The sequence below is a fragment of the Thunnus maccoyii genome, chromosome 3, assembly GCF_910596095.1.
Source record: "Thunnus maccoyii chromosome 3, fThuMac1.1, whole genome shotgun sequence".
Classification (NCBI taxonomy): Eukaryota; Metazoa; Chordata; class Actinopteri; order Scombriformes; family Scombridae; genus Thunnus; species Thunnus maccoyii.
In genome coordinates, this window is record NC_056535.1 from 16,869,340 (window position 1) to 16,890,725 (window position 21,386).

Sequence of the window (21,386 nt, forward strand, 5' to 3'; positions counted from 1 at the left end):
TTTTGCCCAGGGATATGTCATTGGGGAGATCCCCTGTGTTGGGGGTGCACCCTGTGCCCCGACCCCTCTGGCTGTCCCACCTCAGCCTGCTGTGCGTATGTGTGTCTCTCTTTGTCCAGGCTCCCCAGGGTTTGCCTGTGGTAGGTTATAACACTGACTCCAAGAGGGAAATCACACTGGACGGAGATTTGATGATTGGTGGCCTGTTCCCTGTGCACCAGAAAGGTGAGGGGGCAGAGGACTGTGGGAAGATCAATGCTCAGAGAGGGATCCAGAGACTGGAGGCCATGCTGCTGGCTCTAGATGAAATCAACAAGGATGAGCGCATCCTGCCTGGGATCAGACTGGGAGCTCATATTTTGGACACATGCTCGAAGGACACCTACGCTCTAGAGCAATCTCTGGAGTTTGTCCGGGCCTCCCTCACCAAAGTGGATGACAGTGAGTACACATGCCCTGATGGCTCCTACGCCATCCATGACGACGTCCCTCTGGCCATCTCTGGAGTAATAGGAGGCTCCTACAGTGATGTCTCCATTCAGGTAAGAACTCATGAAAATACATTGACTGGTGGGAGGGTTTACACATTGTACCTGTAACAGAATAATTAATTTTCAATTTGCTATTGAAGTTCACCTTTGTTTTATGCCGTGAAATGAGTTGGTCAAAAACTAAATTAAATTTGGCACAGAGTGCAATTACAAAGGCTGTATTTACATACCAGCAGTTACTGTGGGCTTCGGAGAGAGACAGAGAGAGGAGGAAGTACAAGCATGAGAATGTGATGGATGGTCATATAACTGTCCATTTAGACTTAAGTACCATGTGCAATTACCCCTTGCGAGATGTTAACACAGGGACTTAATGAGTATCGGTTCCGCAAGGAGGATCTGTTTACCTGTACGCCCCTATGCTTGGCTGATCTAATTTAGAAGATCTCTTTCTCCTCCCCGGTAATTCACACTTCAGCAGAGGCCCTGTCAGAGGCAGACACGCTACAGATGTTGTGCTCAGGACGGGCTGACAGGATGACTAGTGATGGCATGATTACTCTCAGCAGCGGTGCTCCTTTCGGCTCAGTCAAGCTGAAGCGATGAAAGCTCTGCTAATTGGGTCTCCAAATCTTCAGCTGTAATATGGCTGCCACATCAATGTAATTTCAAGTCGTTGTGTAAAGAGATAGTATGTCACATGGGCCCCGAGATTTGCAAATATCCACAAATATGCATGCCATAGAGCATTAACTTAAACTCATCAACCTGGCTTAGTCAGGCATAGGACCATGTCTGCTGTCTCAGCTGAAGAGTACAGTTCACCTCATTCGAGACACGCAGCCTCATGTTCCAGATATCTGCTTGTCTGAAGAGAGAAATGTATTCTGCCCATCCAAAAATAATAATTGGCCTCAGATCACGGATAAGACATAGATACTGTAGGAACCACTGGCAGTAGAAGCTGCTGTTGGCTGCTTGGAAACTTTGGTACAATGGACTAATGGTGGCATCCTTCCACACTTTTCAGTCATGATTTGTAGACAACAGTGGCCAGCAGTAGACATGTCAGCACTGATAGGCTATGCAGTGAATCACAGGGAAGAGCTATTTAAGTGATATACTATTATCATAATGAGTAAATGCTAGTATTAAAAATATACTGGGTTTAATTTTTCCCTAATCATATTAGAACTCTGCAAACATCGCAGTTTTCTGTACTTCCAAAACAAATGTAATTGTCTCCTTGCTGACAAAACACAAGGCCAAACATACAGTACAATACAGCACAGTGATACATTATACAGGTAGAAAGCTCATGGGAAATGATGTAAGAGCTGGATTCAGAGCACCTATAAAGGGATTCCTAGTGAAAAGGACAGTTTGGAAACAAAGGATTTGATAAACGAGCTGTAATTTTAGTGAAACCCTGCATCTGGGGCTCCTCAGAGAGTGCCCTTGTCTTGTGGTAATTTATGGATGTACTATTACAAGCCTGAGGTCTGAGGTCTGCCCTAGCTTCTCACTGAATCTTCCTCATCTGCAGGAGTGCACCACAGGACACAGTTTGCTTTCTCACCTTGCATAATCCACTATATTGTAATGCAGTTCAGTTATGAGGTGTGCAAGCTCTTGCTCTTTCTGAGCATCTAATCATGGTAGACAGCTACGCTGTGGTTCACAGACTGAAGAGCTGTACATTTGCTCATACCTTAATTTCTCCAACTAATTTAATCACTGTGATGTTTTAAAGGTTTGCTATATGAAATGTGCCCTTGAAAACAAGAGGAGGTGCATCTGTTTACACATGCTACTGTCCGTTCTGTCAGGGACAATGTTATTACACAAAGATTTGCATTTGGGGCATGTGAACATGTGGCATTTCTCTGCTGGTGCTGGTTGTTCCTCTGCAGATAGCATCTCCTCATAATGTTGCTGTCCTTTGTACATGCCTGGTTTGTGCATAATCTATGACCAGTCAGACCTTTGAGTGAACCAGCCTCGTTGTGTCAAAGGCTACCATGCCTGCCCCTCTGTGTGAATGGCAGGCACTTAAGTCAGATGTGTGCATTTCACCCCAAAGGCAAGACAGTTACAGGACAACTAACAGTATTTGTTCAAAGACCCTTATCGCCATGGCGACATGGTGGAACATGGCGAACTGACAGGTGGTGAGAACGCTGAGTGCTGTCTAAATCTGTCACAATGAAGGAGCGTGTTGCTGTGCTGCTGGTGTTGTGGTGTGACAATCGCAGATATGGGGGTGGGTCTGGCTGCAAGCCTAGCCATGCTGGCGTTACATAGGCACAGATTGAGTTAAGTGTGGAGGCGAAGTTCTATGACGCTATCGCAGGCTAGGTCCTGTCTTCCCCATCTGTGGTTGCAGCCGGGCTGTCTGGTTGTTTGGCAGAGGTGTGCCTGTGCACAGAGGATGTAGAAGGATCAAATGAGAGATCATGTTTCACAGAAACACCGAGACAGTGACAGGCAGATATGATCATGGAAGCAAAGAGATGGAGTGAGTCACATGGCATCATATGGCATCAAACCATTTGACAATCTAAGCCTGTATCTTAAACTGTCACAGGGAAGTCTGTGATGCCATCTGGACAGTTTGATTGAATCTACTATTTATGTGATTCAAGTCTTTAGCCTTGAACATCTTCCCCGTGGTCTATCTGAAGAGCATGTTATCTGCGCAAGGTGAGTAATGACCTTGTGATGACATGTTCAGTACATTCAGCATCTTTATTCATGTGTGAAGAGCTGGGAGGCCGACAAGATGCATGTTTATCTGCAAAATATTCAGAGGGATTGTTGCACACAAACACTGAAAGCAAAAAAATGCTTTAAACATAAAGGATATCCAAGACGCTGTCAGTATGTATCCAGTATATGCATTTGTCTGTGTGTAGTTGCTTTATAGAGGAACATTAGCTTTATTACTCTTCATTGTCCTTAAGGCGTGGGTTAATCAGAGATGTATCATACTCTACAATTACAGTCCAGGAACATCTTGCCTCAGGGTTGGCTTCTGATTAATAGATGGAAGGAACTCCACTTTTGTTACCCCACAGCAGTCTGTGCTGCTAAATATGAGCCACTGGTAAGACAGCATCCCCCAGGCAAAACATCATCATCACCAGGGTGCATTAGAAGACAACACCTCTGGAATGTCAAATACTCAAATGCTCACTAAAGAACTATTCTCTGGTGTGAAACACAGATAGAGGTAATTTTTCGTACCAATCTGAAAACAATGAAAAATAACCTACTGTGATCTTTCAGAAAAATGCCAAAAATTGCTATCTGGAAGCAAAAAGCAAAAACCTTTTCCTTTTGCCAGGGTATTTGGACGAAAGCTCTTATTGTGTAATGGCACCTTTGTGAATTAATTGGAATATTTTATCACACTTTCTGGGATGTGGTAATTTTTACCAATGAATGAGACAGGAGAAGACACACTCACTCAAGAATTCGTGCCGGAATTTAAAGATATAGATCCTGATGTGAACGCACTGCTTGACATTTGCAGACTAAACTGTGTGAGCAGAATAATAAGGTAAATTTATGAGCTTTCAGCAAGCTCAAGAATCTCATTTCTATCATCCGCAAACAACCCTATTTATAGAATTGTCTTCATCTGCAGGTAGACGGTGCCAATCTCTGGAGCATACATGAGTCATACAAAGGATTTAAACATGGATACACACATGACAGAATTCATGCCAGAAAGAACAATAATGATGAAACGTATCAGTAAAGCCATGCAGTGAAAATGCATTATTCATGGGTAAAAGTAAAGAACGTGCTCCCGAAATCGTAAATAATTCACATGTGATTGGATTATTCAGTGGCTTGGCAGAACCCACTATTTGTGCAGTTGCAATACATATCATGTCCTCCGTATAAAGTCAGTGAATGTTTTGCCATATCAGATATGAATGACGGGGATGGTGTAAAGTTGGCTGAACCTCAGTTTGTGGTTTTCATGGATTTTTAGTTGACCTAAAACTTAACAGGTTTCCTGGTGGATCGCACAGGGCACTTATGTGATATCGGTGTGACAGAACAGGACTCAAGATGATAATGCACATGAGTCAAAGAGGGAAAAAAATGAAATGAATGGAAACAAGTACACATCAAAGCTGAGTTACTGACATTGTAAATGAATGACAGCCCAGTCATTCCTTAACATGTGGTGTAGTCTGAATGGCTGCATGAGTCTGGGGGCTCAGCATAAAGGAGATTCATATTATCCAGCAGGATGAGGGGGCAAGACCTGATCAAAAAACATCCTTGCTCTAGGTATCCAACCTGTTTAAGCTGTTGCCAAGCAACTAAATCTTAAGAGATAAGCTAATGACTATTCTGCGCATTCTATACACTATGCATGCACTGTATGTGCGTGCATGTCCACTCCTCGTTTGTGTTTGTATGTGTGTTTTAGAGCGCTGCAGTGGGGCCGTATATGTGTGATACTGAGTGGAGCTAAGGACCTCTGTTCTGGGAATACAGTGTTATTGCTGTAGAAGCACACTGAGACAGTCTTCTGGGAAGAGCAGATGGGCTTTTCATGTAGAAAAAATCATGACATCTCTACAAAGTAGGCCTGATATTTCCTGGACTAGGACACTCTCTCAGTCTTTTATTTCTGTGTTCCTCTGTATCTCTAGCTCTGTTATTTGACTACTTCCCCGACTGTGTCTCTTCTCACATTCTTTCCTAGTTTGGACAGATATGGTTCTGAATTATTTTTTTTGAATACAGATTATGTAGACATTTTAGATGTGCATAAACTCTATAGTAGATGTAGAGAAGATGTGTTGCATTTCCAAAATATCAAAGGATGTTAAATATTATTTAAATTTTGATTAAATATACCAGTTACTGCTATAATTCCATCATTTGTAGGTGAGTCTCATCCACCAACATATTTCTGTACACTATAATGCTGCTGGCACTTTTCTTGGGATATACATATTAGGGTACTTTTAACAAGTTTTTATCATGTATAAAATGTATAAATAGCTTTTCGCTGTGTTATACAACTGTGTTTCGACATTTCACATGGGCAGTCTGAATTATTTTGGCTCATGGTGTTCGCTATTGCTTTGGGGCATCTGTATGGAAACCGTATACGACAGCTGAAAAGAACAATCCTGTTACTCAGTGTCTCGGTGTCAAATGCAGCTACCAGGTCCTGCATGCTCTTATTGCTTGGGAGGAAACCACTTTCACAGTAATCTGCTCAGTACCAGACCCTGCAGTGCTAAGCCACACTGGGCCACCTCTTAATTTTCTTAATTACATCAAGTGCTGTCTTACAGAGGATGATCCCTATAGCTGTGCATGAGCAAGCAACACTATGTCTTAAATCTCAGGCTATTAAGAAATAATGGTAGCTATTTAATATATTATTTCAGTTTAGTCTTACAAAAAAAAAAGAATCTGATCTGTTTTATATGCTAGCAACAGTTCCTGCTTGGTGGAATGAGATTTTGGGAGTATTCAGAATCCCCCTGTGTGTAAACTCTAAGATTCATTTGTAACTCTCTTTCTCCTTCTGTCTAACTAGATAAATATAAAAGGACGAGAAAGGTTGACAATTTGGGCTTCCTTTTAGTACTGTAAACAAAAAACCCCACAGAAATTACAACAAAGAAGTTTTGATATTGAATGGCCTTGAAGCCAAAAGATTATAGGGCATGCTACATAACTGCAACAACCTTGGTATGACTCCAGTAGGGGAACTCTGTTTCATGCCATGCCCCTCTCTCTCCCCTGGATTCCTGTCAGCCTGTTCACTTTCAGCTGTTCAATAAAAGCATATATAGCTTTAAAAAAGTCCTGATATTTAAATCAGTATGGTGTTAATGAGATCAAACCCCTTTTTACAGAATTAAACATTTACTAGAAGTTACAGATTACTTTTGACCAGTGGGATGATTATGTTAACTATAGCATGCATACCATATGAGCACCTGCTGTGGTAACTAATACACCTAACTAATATACTAACTTTGACTGCTAGCAAGGGAAAATAACTCACTTCCTCTTCAGTTCCTCAACACATCACCTTTACTTACTGTGCATCAGCAGAGACAATGATGGACATGCAGGTCTGTGAATGTTGGACCCGCTGCTGTGCACACATATTAAATTCTGTTGCAATCAACAAGATTTGCAAATCAGGAAACACACTGTCACAGCCCCCTGAAAACTTGCAGCTGTAGGCAGAAACACCCTTGAAGCGCATACTGCTGGACAACTATGTTTGTAGATTAAAACTTGCCATAAAAGCCCTTGATGCATTGCACAACCCTTCCTGCTTTGGCACAGCATTTCTGGTGTCATATGGCTTATTCCTCAAACTCTTCTTGTCTGCTCTCCTTAAGCTCCAGACTCTTGTGCTCCTGTGAATCCATCACAGATGAGATTCTTGACAGGGAAACCTTGTGAAGTTGTAGCCAGTTTAGCTGGAAGCTCCCTGGGTAAGGGTTCATCACTTCATCATGGCAAAATAATTAGTTGATCAAAATGACAAAGATCATAAATGATCATAAGTGGTCCATAAGAACATTGTCACTGTCTTGGTCATGGGCTCCATACCTCGTTCCATTTCTGCCTTCTGATATGTACTATAATGGTTTCAACACTTAATCTACCACATGTTAAAATGTGTTAGTCACAGGCTTTGGCAGGTGGAAGGGTCTTGCCTTTTCATATAAGCCATTTGATTATCTATATAATGATTTCCAATAAGCCCATTGTATTAGTGACATGTTTGGCACGGTGCTTTATAACCTTCCATAAGCCACATGTAAGGGGATTACTAAACTGGCATAGAGCTCCTTTAATACCCTGCAGCAAAATTATTCATTCACTACTGCAAACATAGCCAAATTTAAGTAGAATAGATGAACAATGTTTTTCTTTTCTTTTGTACCTGTGCAGATAAAATTATGAAATTAAAACAACTATGCCAAGCACTCAATGCAAAGCACTACCAATGTAGCGTTGGTAGTGTGGTAGTGTAGTGAATTAATTTTAAGCTGCACATCAAGGTTTAGATACAAAAATATGTTGTAAATGTGGACTTTCTTTTCAAAAACATAATGTCATCATCATTATTTGGTAGTTGGTTTGAATGTGCTAAGTCCTACCTAAACTTAAATGTACATCTGCTGATTTGTGTTCTCTGCCTTCTTTGTCTAGAAAGACTTAGTGCTCAGAGATGGTAAAGACCTCAGCTTAAGAATCACATGTAGTCTTACTGGCCTGGATTCAAATCCCACCAGAACCTTTTGTATCTTCCCTACAGGAGCCCTCTCAGCCTTTCCGATTGCCTTTGTGTTCAAACACACCGACGCTAGCCAGAATGTGTCCACATTCCTTTAAGTGAACAAAAACGTCTATCACAGCAATTTATGAGTAGTTATTAACTTATTTAAAGCCTCTCACAGTTTCAGTCAGCATCTATCTAACTAATCATCCTCGAGCAAATAGCACAGGCTTTAAATTATCGATACTACCTACAGAGTAATTCATGTGTCGGCTCATGTTTCTTTCCCTCCTTTTATATTACACTTGAACTGCTGCTGTGTGTGGAGATTTTAACGTTTTATTTTGGTTGCATATCCTTTTATACACAAATATTAGTTATTGTTACAGTAATGCAGAAAGGCATTTCTTTTTATTTAGCTAGTATTCCTCAAACATACTGCTTTTTTTTGTTTCAACACATGTTGGAGGCGCCTGTAAAATATAAAAAAGGATGTTTTTTGAGTGAAGTTACATGGTGACAAACTTAATGTCATTAATTACAGCAACCTGCCATCGAGGATTACCGTTCTTTGAGTTTGGATTTGAAGCATTTTCACTCATTAAAACTTATTAACTCATAACTCATTTTTGAGTTATAATGTATGCAGTACATATACAATTAGCAAGTGGCCGTTTTTCATATACAGTGAGTACTCATGGGTCAGCAACATGCTGAAGTTTTCATATGCAATTATGAGGGAATAATGGAGAAGACACTCATGAGAATGTATCAGAAGGGGAATCGGTGTTGCATTTTTTAATAATGAATTGAATGATGTGAAAATTATTAATCAGACAGTGTTTACATGTCACTTGCCACTTTAGATCAAAGTCTGATTTCTTCCTAAGAGAGCAGGCACACTGCTGCCAGCTGTCTCACCACATGTTAAGAAAAACTTTCAAGGTGGTTTAAGGTGCAGTGTGTAGAATTTAGTGGCATCTAGCGGTATGTATGTTTTAATTAGTGTATAATCACCTGAAAATAAGAATTGTGTTTTCGTTACCTTAGTACAAGCCCTTTATATCTACAGAGGGAGCAGGTCCTCTTCCATGGAGCCCGCCATGTTGCACCGATGTTCCTACAATAGCCCAGAGCAGAGAAACCAAACACTGACTCCAGAGAGGGCCTTTCGCATTTTTTGCGAGTTTCGTGGCCACCGTAGGTTCTCCTACATGCTTGGAAGGGGAGGGGGAGGGGAGCGGTATTCAGTTAGTTGGAATATGCAACATCACTGCTAGATGCCACTAAATCCTACGCACTGGTTCTTTAAGGAGAGAGAGACAATTTTGTGTAGAAATGTGATTATTAGCCTGTCTTCATAGTTAGAGTTTCTCCAGCTGACCTGAAAATCTCAGGGGAAACCAACCTTTGAACTGATATGAAATGCTCACTCATGTCTTTCAACCACCTAAACTTTCATTCCATTTTTCAATTGATACACCCTGGATGAATCAGAAATATCTCTAAAGTTGAATTGGTAAATGAGTTCAGCATTGCCTCTGTGTGACATTGTTTAGGTGGCAGTACTTGATTATGCTTTTGCATCTCATTTTTGTGTGAAACATGCTCTCATTAATTCCAATAAATCTAGTGGTCTGGGAGTCACTGCCATTGGCTCACTTAATATTCATCCCTCTGATCCTGCAGAATAACAAAGTTCCCATGATTAAAATCCATTGAGGCACATCACACTAGATTTACTGTAATGTCACAGCGTCCCCTCTTTTTCACTGAAGACATATTCTAAACAACAAAGTATCTGTAATTCTGTTTTTAAAGTTTGATTTGACCTTTCTGTTCCTCTGTGCTGGTTCATCTGGTCTATGTTTAAAATGACTGTTAGACTGTTCTCTCTCCAAATCAAGTAATGTAGTGATTTTTGTGACCATTACAACTGCAGGTTTCATACTTGTTACAGTAAGGAACTCTTTTAATTGTGGTTTAGTTACTTCAGAGAAAAAGTTTTATTTTGTCCACCCTAAAATGTATTTAAATTGTCAATATATTTCATTAATTATATCCCTAACAACCTGCCAGTCTGTTAGTCATCCAACTGTATGACTAAGAGTATATAAAGCATCACATGATGATTAGCAATATTTATAAGCAATACAATTATTTCATTTAATTGTCATGAGATTGCAACGCAGTACTGCAGTCAAAAATGAAACCACATATTGAAACGGAAACTATTTTCAATACTTTTATACAGTAAAGATGTATGAAAGATTGTGGGCTTCATAATATTTGGAATATTTGGAATAATTTGATCTGGCAAAAAAACAAATGAAAAAGCTACTTGTATATAGGCACACTAATTTGAATCAATCTTATGTCATAACAACATGAGAATTATTGGGATTTAAAATTAATGATGGAATGATCCCATATTCTTCTGTCATACTTATGAAACTGCAGTTTTACAGTTAGAAGTACACTGTTTTCCACTATTTGCATAAAACATGTCACTTTCACTACAGCTATAATATGACAGTATAGGTATGATAAATTAAATTCAGCGTGGATGCTTGTGAATTTGATTTTCCTCCCTGACTTTCTCGAGAATTATTCATTGGCATTCAAGATGTTGTGCCAAGAGTGTGTTGGTGTGAGAGCTACCATTAAAGTCAACCAGATTTAGGTAGGCATTCTTTTGACTGATCAGACTGCCCACAGAACAGCCTGAAGCAAAACCTAGTCAGTCGCTGCTTCTCCACATTGCATGTAGTGCCACGACACTGACAAATCCTATTACTCAGAAAATGCAAAGTTTCAAGATTCTTTGACTCTCTCTCACTTCCCAATCCCTGCCCTCAACCTCTCTGCCTCTGCCTCCCCCTGTCTGCTTCTCTCCTCTCTCTAAAGCAGAGCAAGAACTTTCTGAAAATGTTAGCATTTCTGCAGTACAGTAAATTCTATCTATTGTGAGTAAAACCTTAAGCCATTCCGTATATTTTATGTTGTTGACAGCTTTACAGAACACAAAAGATGAGTCAGACAGGCAAATGTTAAACGCACACTCAGCTATGGCATTTAAAGGGGACCTATTATGCTTTTCATTATTTTCAGTCATATATATAATGTTACAATGTCAGATGGTCATGTTAAACATGGTCAACGTGTCAAATAATGAGGTAAATGTATGTAGAAGTCCCTGTGAGAAAAAAGCACCAGCTTCAGACTGCTCTGAATGCTCGATTTCCAATGTTTTTTTCTACTTTGAGCCCGAGCCGGCCTTTTCCATTGTTTTGGGGATAGTCACACTGAGCCATGAGTTGAGCTGTCACGCTGTGAGTGTTTTCCATTACACAGCAGGGCAAAGTAAAATAAGTAGTTTACCTGTTGGAGATGTGCTGGTCGTCTGCAGCTCTTCATCAAACATCATCATCACTGTGGCTGTTTCTGCTTGTACTATTCCTCCCTGTATTATTTCTAACTGATTCGCTGAACAAAGAGCTCTAAATATATCCATATATTGTTTTCAATTGGTTTTTAGCGCGACTAATGAAGCTCCACTATTTCGATGAGGAACACGTTTAATTTCCTGTAAATTCTTCACAATAAAATCTCCCATTATCTAGTCATTTAAAAGCTTTTAGCAGAAATTTGAAGCAGAAAAGCAGGAAATGTTGGGTTTGCATAGGCGGCAACTTAACACAACGGATACGGCTGCCCCTTGGCATGCCTCCTGAAAGCTGGCCAATCAAAACAGAGTGAGCTCATTAGGAAGGGGGCCTTAAAGAGACAGGAATTAAAACTACCTGCATGTATGAGATAAATGATGAGTTTTTTGAACTGTAAATCACGCAACGCTACTCTAGTGGAGTCCAAAAATAAAAATATAGAGCTGGAAATGAGCATAATAGGTCCCCTTTAATTAACTTTAATTTCTGCTCTGCATGCACAAATGCAGTCCCGAGTCCCGAGCTCGACCCTCTCTGTGCACTCGCAACTGCTCAATACGCACTCACTCATCAAGTGACTTTTGAGACTTTGGAGGCAGGGATGGAATAGACAGTCCACTCCTGGTCAGTCACTTTGAATACTGACCATGACCTCTGATTGGCCGTTTGGTTTGATCACTGACACAGACGATTCTCTGTTTTTTTAACACTTACACCATGCATTTGGGCACGCGGAGCAGAAATGCTCCCTCGCTAGGATGGCTTTCCGCTCATGGATACTGTTCTATGCACTTATATCACGTGCATGTGCCTGGTTTTTATATGCACAGGTTTTGGAACTAATTAAACGCCATACTTAGCCAGCAGGAGAGTTAAGTTGTGAAATGCCCAGCAGGGATCCAGTGAAGACATGAGAGACTGAATAGGGTGAGACTAATTGCATCTACAGGGGAAAAAACATGTAATGTAGCCAATTTCATTAATTTATTTAATGATGAGCAATTAAAACAATCCCCACAGTTGGCAGGTGTATGTTTTCTGTGTGAACTGTAATAACTTAATTACCAGTTTTCTGGGTAATACATCAGAATGTGTATATTTATATATACAGTTCTCTTAATTAAGGGGTATTGATATTGTGTAACGACTGATTCAATCAACAAACGTAATAATCCTGGTGACTTTCTCTTATTCCAGGTGGCCAACCTGCTGCGACTCTTCCAGATTCCTCAGATCAGTTATGCTTCCACCAGTGCCAAGCTCAGTGACAAGACCCGCTATGACTACTTTGCTCGTACCGTGCCCCCTGACTTCTACCAGGCCAAAGCTATGGCTGAAATCCTGCGCTACTTCAACTGGACGTACGTATCAACAGTGGCATCAGAAGGTGACTATGGTGAGACTGGCATTGATGCCTTCCAGCAGGAGGCTCGTGCCCGCCAGATCTGCATCGCTACTTCAGCCAAAGTAAGCCGCTCCATGAGCCGCTGGAGTTATGAGAATGTGATCCGCTCCCTGCAGCAGAAGTCCAATGCCAAGGTGGTCATCCTATTCACACGCAGTGAAGATGCCCGTGAGCTGCTGGTGGCAGCCAACCGTATGAACGTCACCTTCACCTGGGTGGCCAGTGATGGGTGGGGAGCACAGGAGAGTGTGGTGAGAGGCAGTGAAGCTGTCGCAGATGGGGCATTCACCATTGAACTGGCTTCCTATCCAATCCCCCAGTTTAATGATTACTTCACTGCCCTGCACCCGTACAACAACACCAGGAATCCCTGGTTCAGAGAATTTTGGGAAAACCAGTTCCAGTGCAGCCTCCATGATCTGGGCTGTGGGAAGCACTCACTGCGTGAGGTTCCGTTTCAACCAGAATCCAAGATCATGTTTGTAGTGAATGCTGTTTATGCAATGGCTGCTGCCTTACATAATATGAGGCAGGCCTTATGCCCCAACTCCACCAAGGTCTGCGATGCTCTTAAACCTGGTAATGGCAGAAAGTTCTACAGGGACTACATTCTCAAGGTCAAGTTTGATGGTGAGTAAAATCTTAATGAATTTTTTCGATGTTGCTTAAAAGATATGAGTTTTCATGATTTAAAGCAGCTTCTTCTTTTTAATTTTCCCTCTATAGAAAGCCTTATACAAACCTTGATGTAATGTAATTTAATCCGCCCATGTGCACTCTGCACATACACTGCCAAATTTGGTTACATCAATTTAGATCCGTTTTACCAATTCATATAAAATGCTGAATTAGTGCAAGCGCAGTTCTACATGTTTATACACTACAGCTGCAGATACGCTCTGTAATGATTCAATTTACAAAGCTGAAACTATTTCCACATTCTCATGCTTGGAGGCTTCTTTTTTCATGCATCTTGACTTAAATGTGAATTGAGAGAGGGTTTTTCAGTTTGAACACTGCACACACAAATCACATAAACATCATTTCTTCTCTTCATGCAGAGAGAATATTTGTTTTCTGTTTGTCTACACAAAGCTGCAACACCAAATGTGTAACAGTATTTGCATCAATATATCCACACATCACAGATGACAGACCCACCAGTTCAAAAGCTCTCACTTTCGCAAATGAGCTGTATTGTCTTATCCTTCGATTTATGGAAATACTGACATTTTCATTGATGGGAGATAAAAGTAGACCAGTGTGCTCTCATCCAGCTTTGCTTTTCTGCTCTTCATGATTTGTAAAGAAAAAATGCTAGAGATGCACTGATGGGGAATTTCGAGGCTGATAATGATAACTGATTAACTGTTTGTTGTGTCCGATACTGATAGGTGGCTGATAATATCAATATTACGAATGCAAAAATGTGAAGAGGGCAATAAAGATGATATTTTTAGTTTTAAAAAGATATTTTTCTAATACATCATTAATGTTTTGAGAGCCTCCACCATCCAAAGAAGTAAGAAGAAAATACATTTATTTTTTGGTTTAGAACAACCTCAGTTTATTTATTTTCATTAATGCCAGACCTTATCTTCTTGTTGACAAGCATGTATAGGTTACAAAAACCATTAGCACAACTTCACAATCTATTGGACTGATTGGTAGTTACCTAAAGGCCTTGGACTCCACTGTTTATAAAGGGTACCATTTTTTAAAATAAACTAGCTAACAGCCCTGTTGCGTCATTTGTCCTCCCTCTGCTGCTGATAGTCAGAGACTCTCTGATGGACAGGTACCACTGGTAAGGAAAAGGGGCCGATCCGTCTTTTAAGATAGACAGATAATTAGGCTAACCTGACCGTAACATAATATCAGTGTTTTAAATGACTAAATGATTTAAATATGGCTTTTTAAAAATACCGGCTGTGGATTAAGAAGGGACAGAGAGTCAACTGCGGGGAGAGCAGCATTTTTAGAACTTTATGTTCTGCTTGTAAAGAGGCATTTGATAAATTGTGTTAGCCTTGCCCTTGTGTGAACAGGCACCAACACAGAGAGCAAAGGAGAGAAAGACAGAAAGGCACAAAAACGTAATTTAAGGCCAGTTTGCAGTTCGTGTCTCTAGTTCACAGCCAAGGTTCTGCATTATTGGACATAATTATCAGCTAGAATGTTATTATCGGAACAATAACAATAAATTTGTTTTCTTATTGATTGGCCAATAATATATCAGCTACCAATACATAAAAAGTACCAAAAGAACTTTACTATCCAGAGACTTAAAACCAGATTAGAGTCCTTACATTAGCAAATCCCTGCATGTAACATCCTAAGGAGAAAACAAACTGGTAGACCATTAATCTCTCCATAGATTTTAAACTGATTAGATATAACAGATCAAATGTAAATAAAGATAGTGCTGCATAATAAGGCTGTCTAATTCTGTGATATATAAATAGCTGTTTATACTATCCATGCTTGAGAGCTTTCAAGTAAATTATACAAATATTATTAGAGCTGGAAACAAGACAAGAAAATTAAGTAGCGACAATTTTAATAATTGATTCATTGTTACAGTCATTTGCCAAACATTAATTGGTTTCAGCTTCTCAAATGTGATGATTTCATAGTTTTTGGTCATATGTATATAGCAAATTGAATCTCTGAGTTTTTAACTGATGGCTGTATAAAACAAACAATTTCAATATGTTTCTTTTACTATTTGGAAAAAGAGTCCACACACTTACTCCAAAGCCAAAAAGCATTTTGATCCAAGACAGATCTTCATCAGGTTGTCATTCTTCACTATTTTTCAACATCTTATGGACCAAATAATCAATTGATTGAGACCAATAATGAAAATAACAGCCCTAAATATGACCTTTTACTGTACAAAACTATACTGCAGTACACTACGCAATCTTGCACTGCTACTGCTATTATAGTCAATTTAAATAAGATAATGAGAAGTGTTTCTTAAAATTTTGAAAATAGTGGTTTATTTCATCTTTGATTTAAGGGGGAAATTGAATATTATTTTATATAATGTACCATCTGTCTGGAATTCCAATTGCAGTATTCAATCCAGCAACCATTCATCAAAGTAAACAGACTCAAACTGTGGCTTCCATCATGTAAATTAACAATTTGCACCTGTGTCCTGTCACAGTCATTGTTCAGTCTATACTGTGAGACAAACAGAATGTCAGAGACACATAAATAAGCAAAGAGATACTATATTTACATTTACTATGAGACTGCCCAGGAAAACATGCTTTGTAAGATATGAGTTCATAGTGTGAAGTCCACTGTCTTCATGCTCCAAAATAATGATTTCTCAAATTTTACAAACAAATGTTGATATTTATGCTTTGATATCATTTTGACAGTTTTCATACCATAATGGTACTTGCCATAAAATTACCCTTTCTAACACTCTCTTGATTTCTTTTCATCTTTAGCACCATTTCGTCCACCAGACACAGAGAATGTAGTCCGTTTTGACGCCTTTGGAGACAGCCTCGGCCGTTACAACATTTTCCACTACCACAAAGAAGGTGGACACTATGTCTATCGCAAGGTTGGCTACTGGGCTCAGAGCCTAACCCTGAACACCAGCTTGATCCCCTGGGCTGGCCAGGCTGCGCCCACCTCCCAGTGTAGTGACCCCTGCAGGAAGAATGAGGTGAAGAGTATGCAGCCTGGAGATGTGTGCTGCTGGATCTGTATCCCCTGTCAGCCCTACCAGTACTTGCAGGATGAGTTCACATGTGCTGACTGCAGCTTTGGACAGTGGCCTCTGGCTAACCTGACAGGTTGTTACGACTTGCCTGAAGAGTACATCCGCTGGGAAGATGCTTGGGCCATTGGACCCGTCACCATTTCCTGTCTAGGGATGATGTGCACGCTCTTCGTCATTGGCCTCTTCCTCAAACACAATGAGACACCCGTGGTGAAGGCCAGCGGACGTGAGCTCTCCTACATTCTTCTGCTGGGAGTGCTGATGTGTTATAGCATGACATTCATCTACATCGCCAAACCTTCCACAGCAGTTTGCACACTGCGCCGGCTAGGTTTAGGCACCTCCTTTGCTGTGTGCTACTCAGCCCTCCTAACCAAGACAAATCGCATCGCTCGGATCTTCAGTGGGGTGAAGGACGGTGCCCAGCGGCCTCGATTTATCAGCCCAGCCTCGCAGGTTGCCATCTGTGGTGCTCTGATCTCCTGCCAGCTGGTGGTGGTGGTGGTCTGGTTGCTGGTGGAAGCCCCAGGGGTGAGAAAGGAAGTAGGTCCGGAAAGGAGAGATGTGGTCACTCTCAAATGTAACAGCAAGGACTCCAGCATGCTCATGTCTCTCACCTACAACTGCATCCTTATTATCCTCTGCACGGTCTACGCCTTCAAGACCCGCAAATGCCCTGAGAACTTCAACGAGGCCAAGTTCATTGGGTTCACCATGTACACTACCTGCATCATCTGGCTGGCTTTCCAGCCCATTTTCTATGTTACTGCCAGTGACTACAGGGTGAGTTAGTATGTTTGGTTATACCCTCTTCATGTGTTTTCACATGCAGTCATTTTATTGTAAGATAATCATTGTGCATGTTTATCCTATCAATGAAGAGTTGATTTGATGCTTTCTAAATGATATACATGCTGATCTAATGATCTGTACTAAATTTTTGATCAAATGGCTTTGGGTTCTAACAGTAATCTGAGCAGAATACATATCAGATAATTACTTCTTTTGGGGTTGAATTGGGATTTTATAAGCATGAAATCGCAAACTAATGTCAGTTAGTATCGATTCAGCCGTCGGCCATGTCTGTGTTGTCTGTGGCTCTTAGGAATATATTTTTTTTATTACTGCATTGCTTTAATTCTTTATAATTATCTACATACTTAAGACTCTCAGGTGATATTGAAGATAAGAACTTTGACAGCCTTATTTTACCTTTAAAATGTAAATATTAATGAACTTAGAGTAAATTATAAAACATGGATGCTCGAGTCATGGAGCAGTGTAACATAATATATGTCCACAACAAATCCCTAGTTCTACTAGTGGTAGGCTAATACTTTATTAGTGTATTCTAGGCTTTTTATCAATAAAAGACACACAGCATGTCCTTCACATTTCTCCTTCACCTAAACCTGACCCTGGTAAAAAAAACAAACAAACAAACAAAAAAACCCAGAACAAAACAAAACAAAAAAACCCTGGTTATAAAATACACCATTTAACATGATGCCTACATACACAGAATAGATAGAACTTCAGAGAAAAGGGTGACCTGAGTTGTGGGGGTATATCCCTCTGGGATCTGAACAGAGTGCAGCAAGAGGGAGGCAGAAGGGAGAAATAGAGGAATCCCCAGACACAGTTGCCTCTGTAGAAACATGGAGGAGGCAGGCAAAACCATGAGGGCTGAAAGGGAACTGAACGTCCCTGTGCGTCCCTGTGCGTAGCTGTGTGGAATGGAGTGTGAAAGACTAGGATGCTGAGTCCCAGCTGTGCCCTCTGTCCTGGGACTTCAGTGATGCTCAGAGGAACCCTTCCTCCTGGCCCTCCAGGCAATGTGAGCAATTCACAGCCAGAACAGGCTCATCAGATAGACACAAAACTCCCCTTTGACCGATAAATAATTACTGAAGCAACTGAGTTGGCACAGTGTCTCTAGTTTTTCACAGGCAGGGACATATTACTAGTGTTCTCCTAGTTTTACACCACTTCGAAAATTGTTGTCACAGCCTGATGCAAATCTCCAGCTGAATAACTAATACAGATTTGATTGTGGTCTGTCATGAAATGTTAAAGCAAACTAAATACAATCAACTGAGCCATGAATAACACATTTGATTACAATATGAAATATTGAAGATGTTCTCTGCACCTTGAGGGAGAGGGCTCTCCTCATATCCCAGTGCTGGTCATCTCATCTCAACGGCAAACACAACTGATTAAACAGCCACTGCAGTCAAAAGTCACAGCACTTCTATTTAAACACTGAGAGACAGTACTGGGAGACGGAAAAGTATTGCATGTGATCTTTACAACTACTGCCCATCACATTAACTGATCCTTTCAAGATCTGTCTTGAAACAGACCTTTCTTAAGTCATGTCTTTTTAATATTAATTAAGCTACTTTGACTGGGATCAGATCAGTTCAACACCTCTGTATTTTTGTCTATAGAATGCTATAGAGTCCATTGATGGTGCTATATAACACATAGTGGATAGAGTACAAGCATCAGGGTCCTTGAAGGGGTTCTGCTGCCAGTGAGAACCACTGCCTTGGAGGAAATACAGGATTGTTTCCAGCAGTTCAGCATTAGTGCAAGAAATAAAATTACAGCAGTACACTATCTAGATCAGCTGATGAAACTAGTTGGGATCAGGTATTGCAGGTATTTTTTCCATTTTTACTGTCATATGTTTGTGTTTGTTTGAGTCTGATTGAAGAAGTTAAAAAAAACAGGACAGATTCCATCTAGGGCTGGGCGATATGGACAAAACCAAATATCACAATATTTGTGATCAGATACCATCAATATTGATATTGCAACAATATTGTAGGGATACTTTCACAAAATATTAACAAGAGATTTTTGATAAATAATCATCAGTAATGATGTAGTAATGTAAGTTCACTTCATTGTAATGCAGCTACTTTATTGTAACACAGCCTTTAAAGCCAGGAAAAGACAACACTTATGCCATATCACGATATTACGATTATTACTTTTGGGCTTTGTCAATTCAAGGTCCATGCCAGCCTACCTAGACTGGCATGTAGCTGGTTCATCTAATAAAACTTTTCAATAAACATACAGCACAAAGCCCAATAAAAAGAGGAAACTCATCTCTGCTGTGAGGTTCTCTGGAGGAACAAAGCTACCTGAACACAGCTGACATTATTTATATCTGAAGCACTGGTGCTGTATTTGTGAAATAAAATAATGCCTTCAAAGGCCAAACACAGTAAAAACAACAGTAAACAGAGACAAGCAGAAACCTTAGTAGCTGTGCTCTACATCCTGCTCTTCATACTCGAACAGAAGACATCTGGAAAAATATTACTGCAAAGGCAGATTCCTTGTCCTCTGCTTTTCCTAAGCAACATCTTGTGAATTATTAAAACCACTTAACAGGTCATTCCTATGCAGAGCTGTCTGCGGGTTTATTCAAAACTATTTCTGAGTTAAGTAGAGGACATTTAGCTTTTGTTCACCGTGGTATTGCTTAGATTTGACAATTACTTTGCCTTTGTATGTTCCCCTTACTCCATGTATTCAAATATACAGTACAGATATAGGGAAAATGGCAACAGTAGGTTCTTGTGAATTTACATCTCAACCCAGGACATGAGCCTGTTAGTATGTGTGCTGTATTTCAGATACTGCATGAGGTGAATCCTAATTTTGAATTCATGGAACATGACAACCCACAGTACATCTCAAGATAGAGATGAATTCATGATAGAATGGTAAATTTCACAGGACATAGTACGCTATGACCTTTAGTCAGTGAACACATAGAGCAAAAATATATATATATATATCAAATATATAATCAGCAAATCATCATTGTACAGAACTTTTTCTCTATTATACTGCCATATCATTTATTATCAGTTGAGGGGTACTTTTGAGGTAATTAGTAATTATGTATTGTAACAGAGTAAGAAACAGATAAAGATTCATGGAAGATGATCAAACAATGTTCTGTAAATAAAATTGGGTAAATTGACTTTGTACATCCCTGCCTAAACTAATGGATGCTGTATATCTGCTATTATCATTTTATCTTTGTTGCCAAACTGTGTGTGCACAGCATAATACTTGTTGCCCATATTATTTTAATACCAACATTAGCATTCACAGTGATGACAGACACGTACTGTGCCTTGTGAAAATGGGATGCACCTGCCACACGGTGCTGAGCTGTATCCCGTTATCCAAGAATAACAAAAAGAAAGCTGCAAGAACATTAGAAATAAAGAAGTAGACAGACAGATGACACGTATAGCGAGATGTGGGCAGAGTGAGGGGAAAGAGGAACAAGGGTTAAGCATTTGATTGACAGGCAAATAAACAGATCGTTAAACACCTCTCTTTAGCAGTCCCAGCTGATAGCGTCCTCCTTCCTCCTGCCTTGGATTCAGAATTTTGAAAAATGGCTTTATCATTTCTTTTACGATTTCTGAGCCCTTTCCTTATTAAAACGGATATTCTTGAGCAGCTAAATGGTCCTCAACACTCTGCTGATGCTTATATGATTCCACACGAGTGGAGTTAATTTAACACTGTTTGGATGTTTTAAATCCTCAATTCTGAGCTGGATAAGCTCTATGGTTGAATAAACAACACTTCAATAAACATTTTTAACAACCAAAAATGTGGCTGAAAAAAAGCAACATTAATTAACACTGGGACATTAGTTGTATGTCCACATGAACACTGGCAGTGTTGAATTAAGATTGGCAATTTTCAGAGCACCCTGGTAGCTGAACACTTACTACGCATGCCATATAAATGCAAAATCCCCTGTTTGATTTTACCTGGGGACCCTTGTAGCCATCTCTCTTCCCATGTGTCATGTCTGCAACTTCATGGTGACTGTTCAATAAAAGCAAAAAAACAACATGATTTTCAATTTTGTGGGGGTACATATTAGTGTGTATAACAGAAAAGTAAACTCAAAATCACTCAGTATCAGTGAGTAATCTCCATAAAATATACTGTACACCCA

The 21,386-nt window shown here is 40.0% G+C and overlaps 1 protein-coding gene and 1 long non-coding RNA gene across 6 annotated transcripts in view; one reads left to right on the plus strand and one right to left on the minus strand.

Annotated features, from left to right (window-relative positions):
• The window catches only part of grm2a (glutamate receptor, metabotropic 2a), a 22,210-nt gene continuing 824 nt past the window's right edge, over positions 1 to 21,386 (plus strand). The window contains exons 1-3 of the mRNA XM_042405374.1: positions 1 to 542; positions 12,420 to 13,257; positions 16,095 to 17,158. Of these exons, the coding sequence (XP_042261308.1) occupies positions 15 to 542; positions 12,420 to 13,257; positions 16,095 to 17,158 (2,430 nt within the window). The 5' untranslated portion in view covers positions 1 to 14. The remainder of the gene's footprint in view (positions 543 to 12,419; positions 13,258 to 16,094; positions 17,159 to 21,386) is intronic.
• Positions 513 to 21,386, minus strand: part of LOC121892363 — a 24,013-nt gene continuing 3,139 nt past the window's right edge. For 2 of the 5 annotated variants that reach the window (XR_006094395.1, XR_006094392.1), the window contains exon 4: positions 17,175 to 21,253. This is a non-coding gene — a long non-coding RNA (uncharacterized LOC121892363). The other 3 variants (XR_006094398.1, XR_006094393.1, XR_006094394.1) reach the window with 3 other exon arrangements.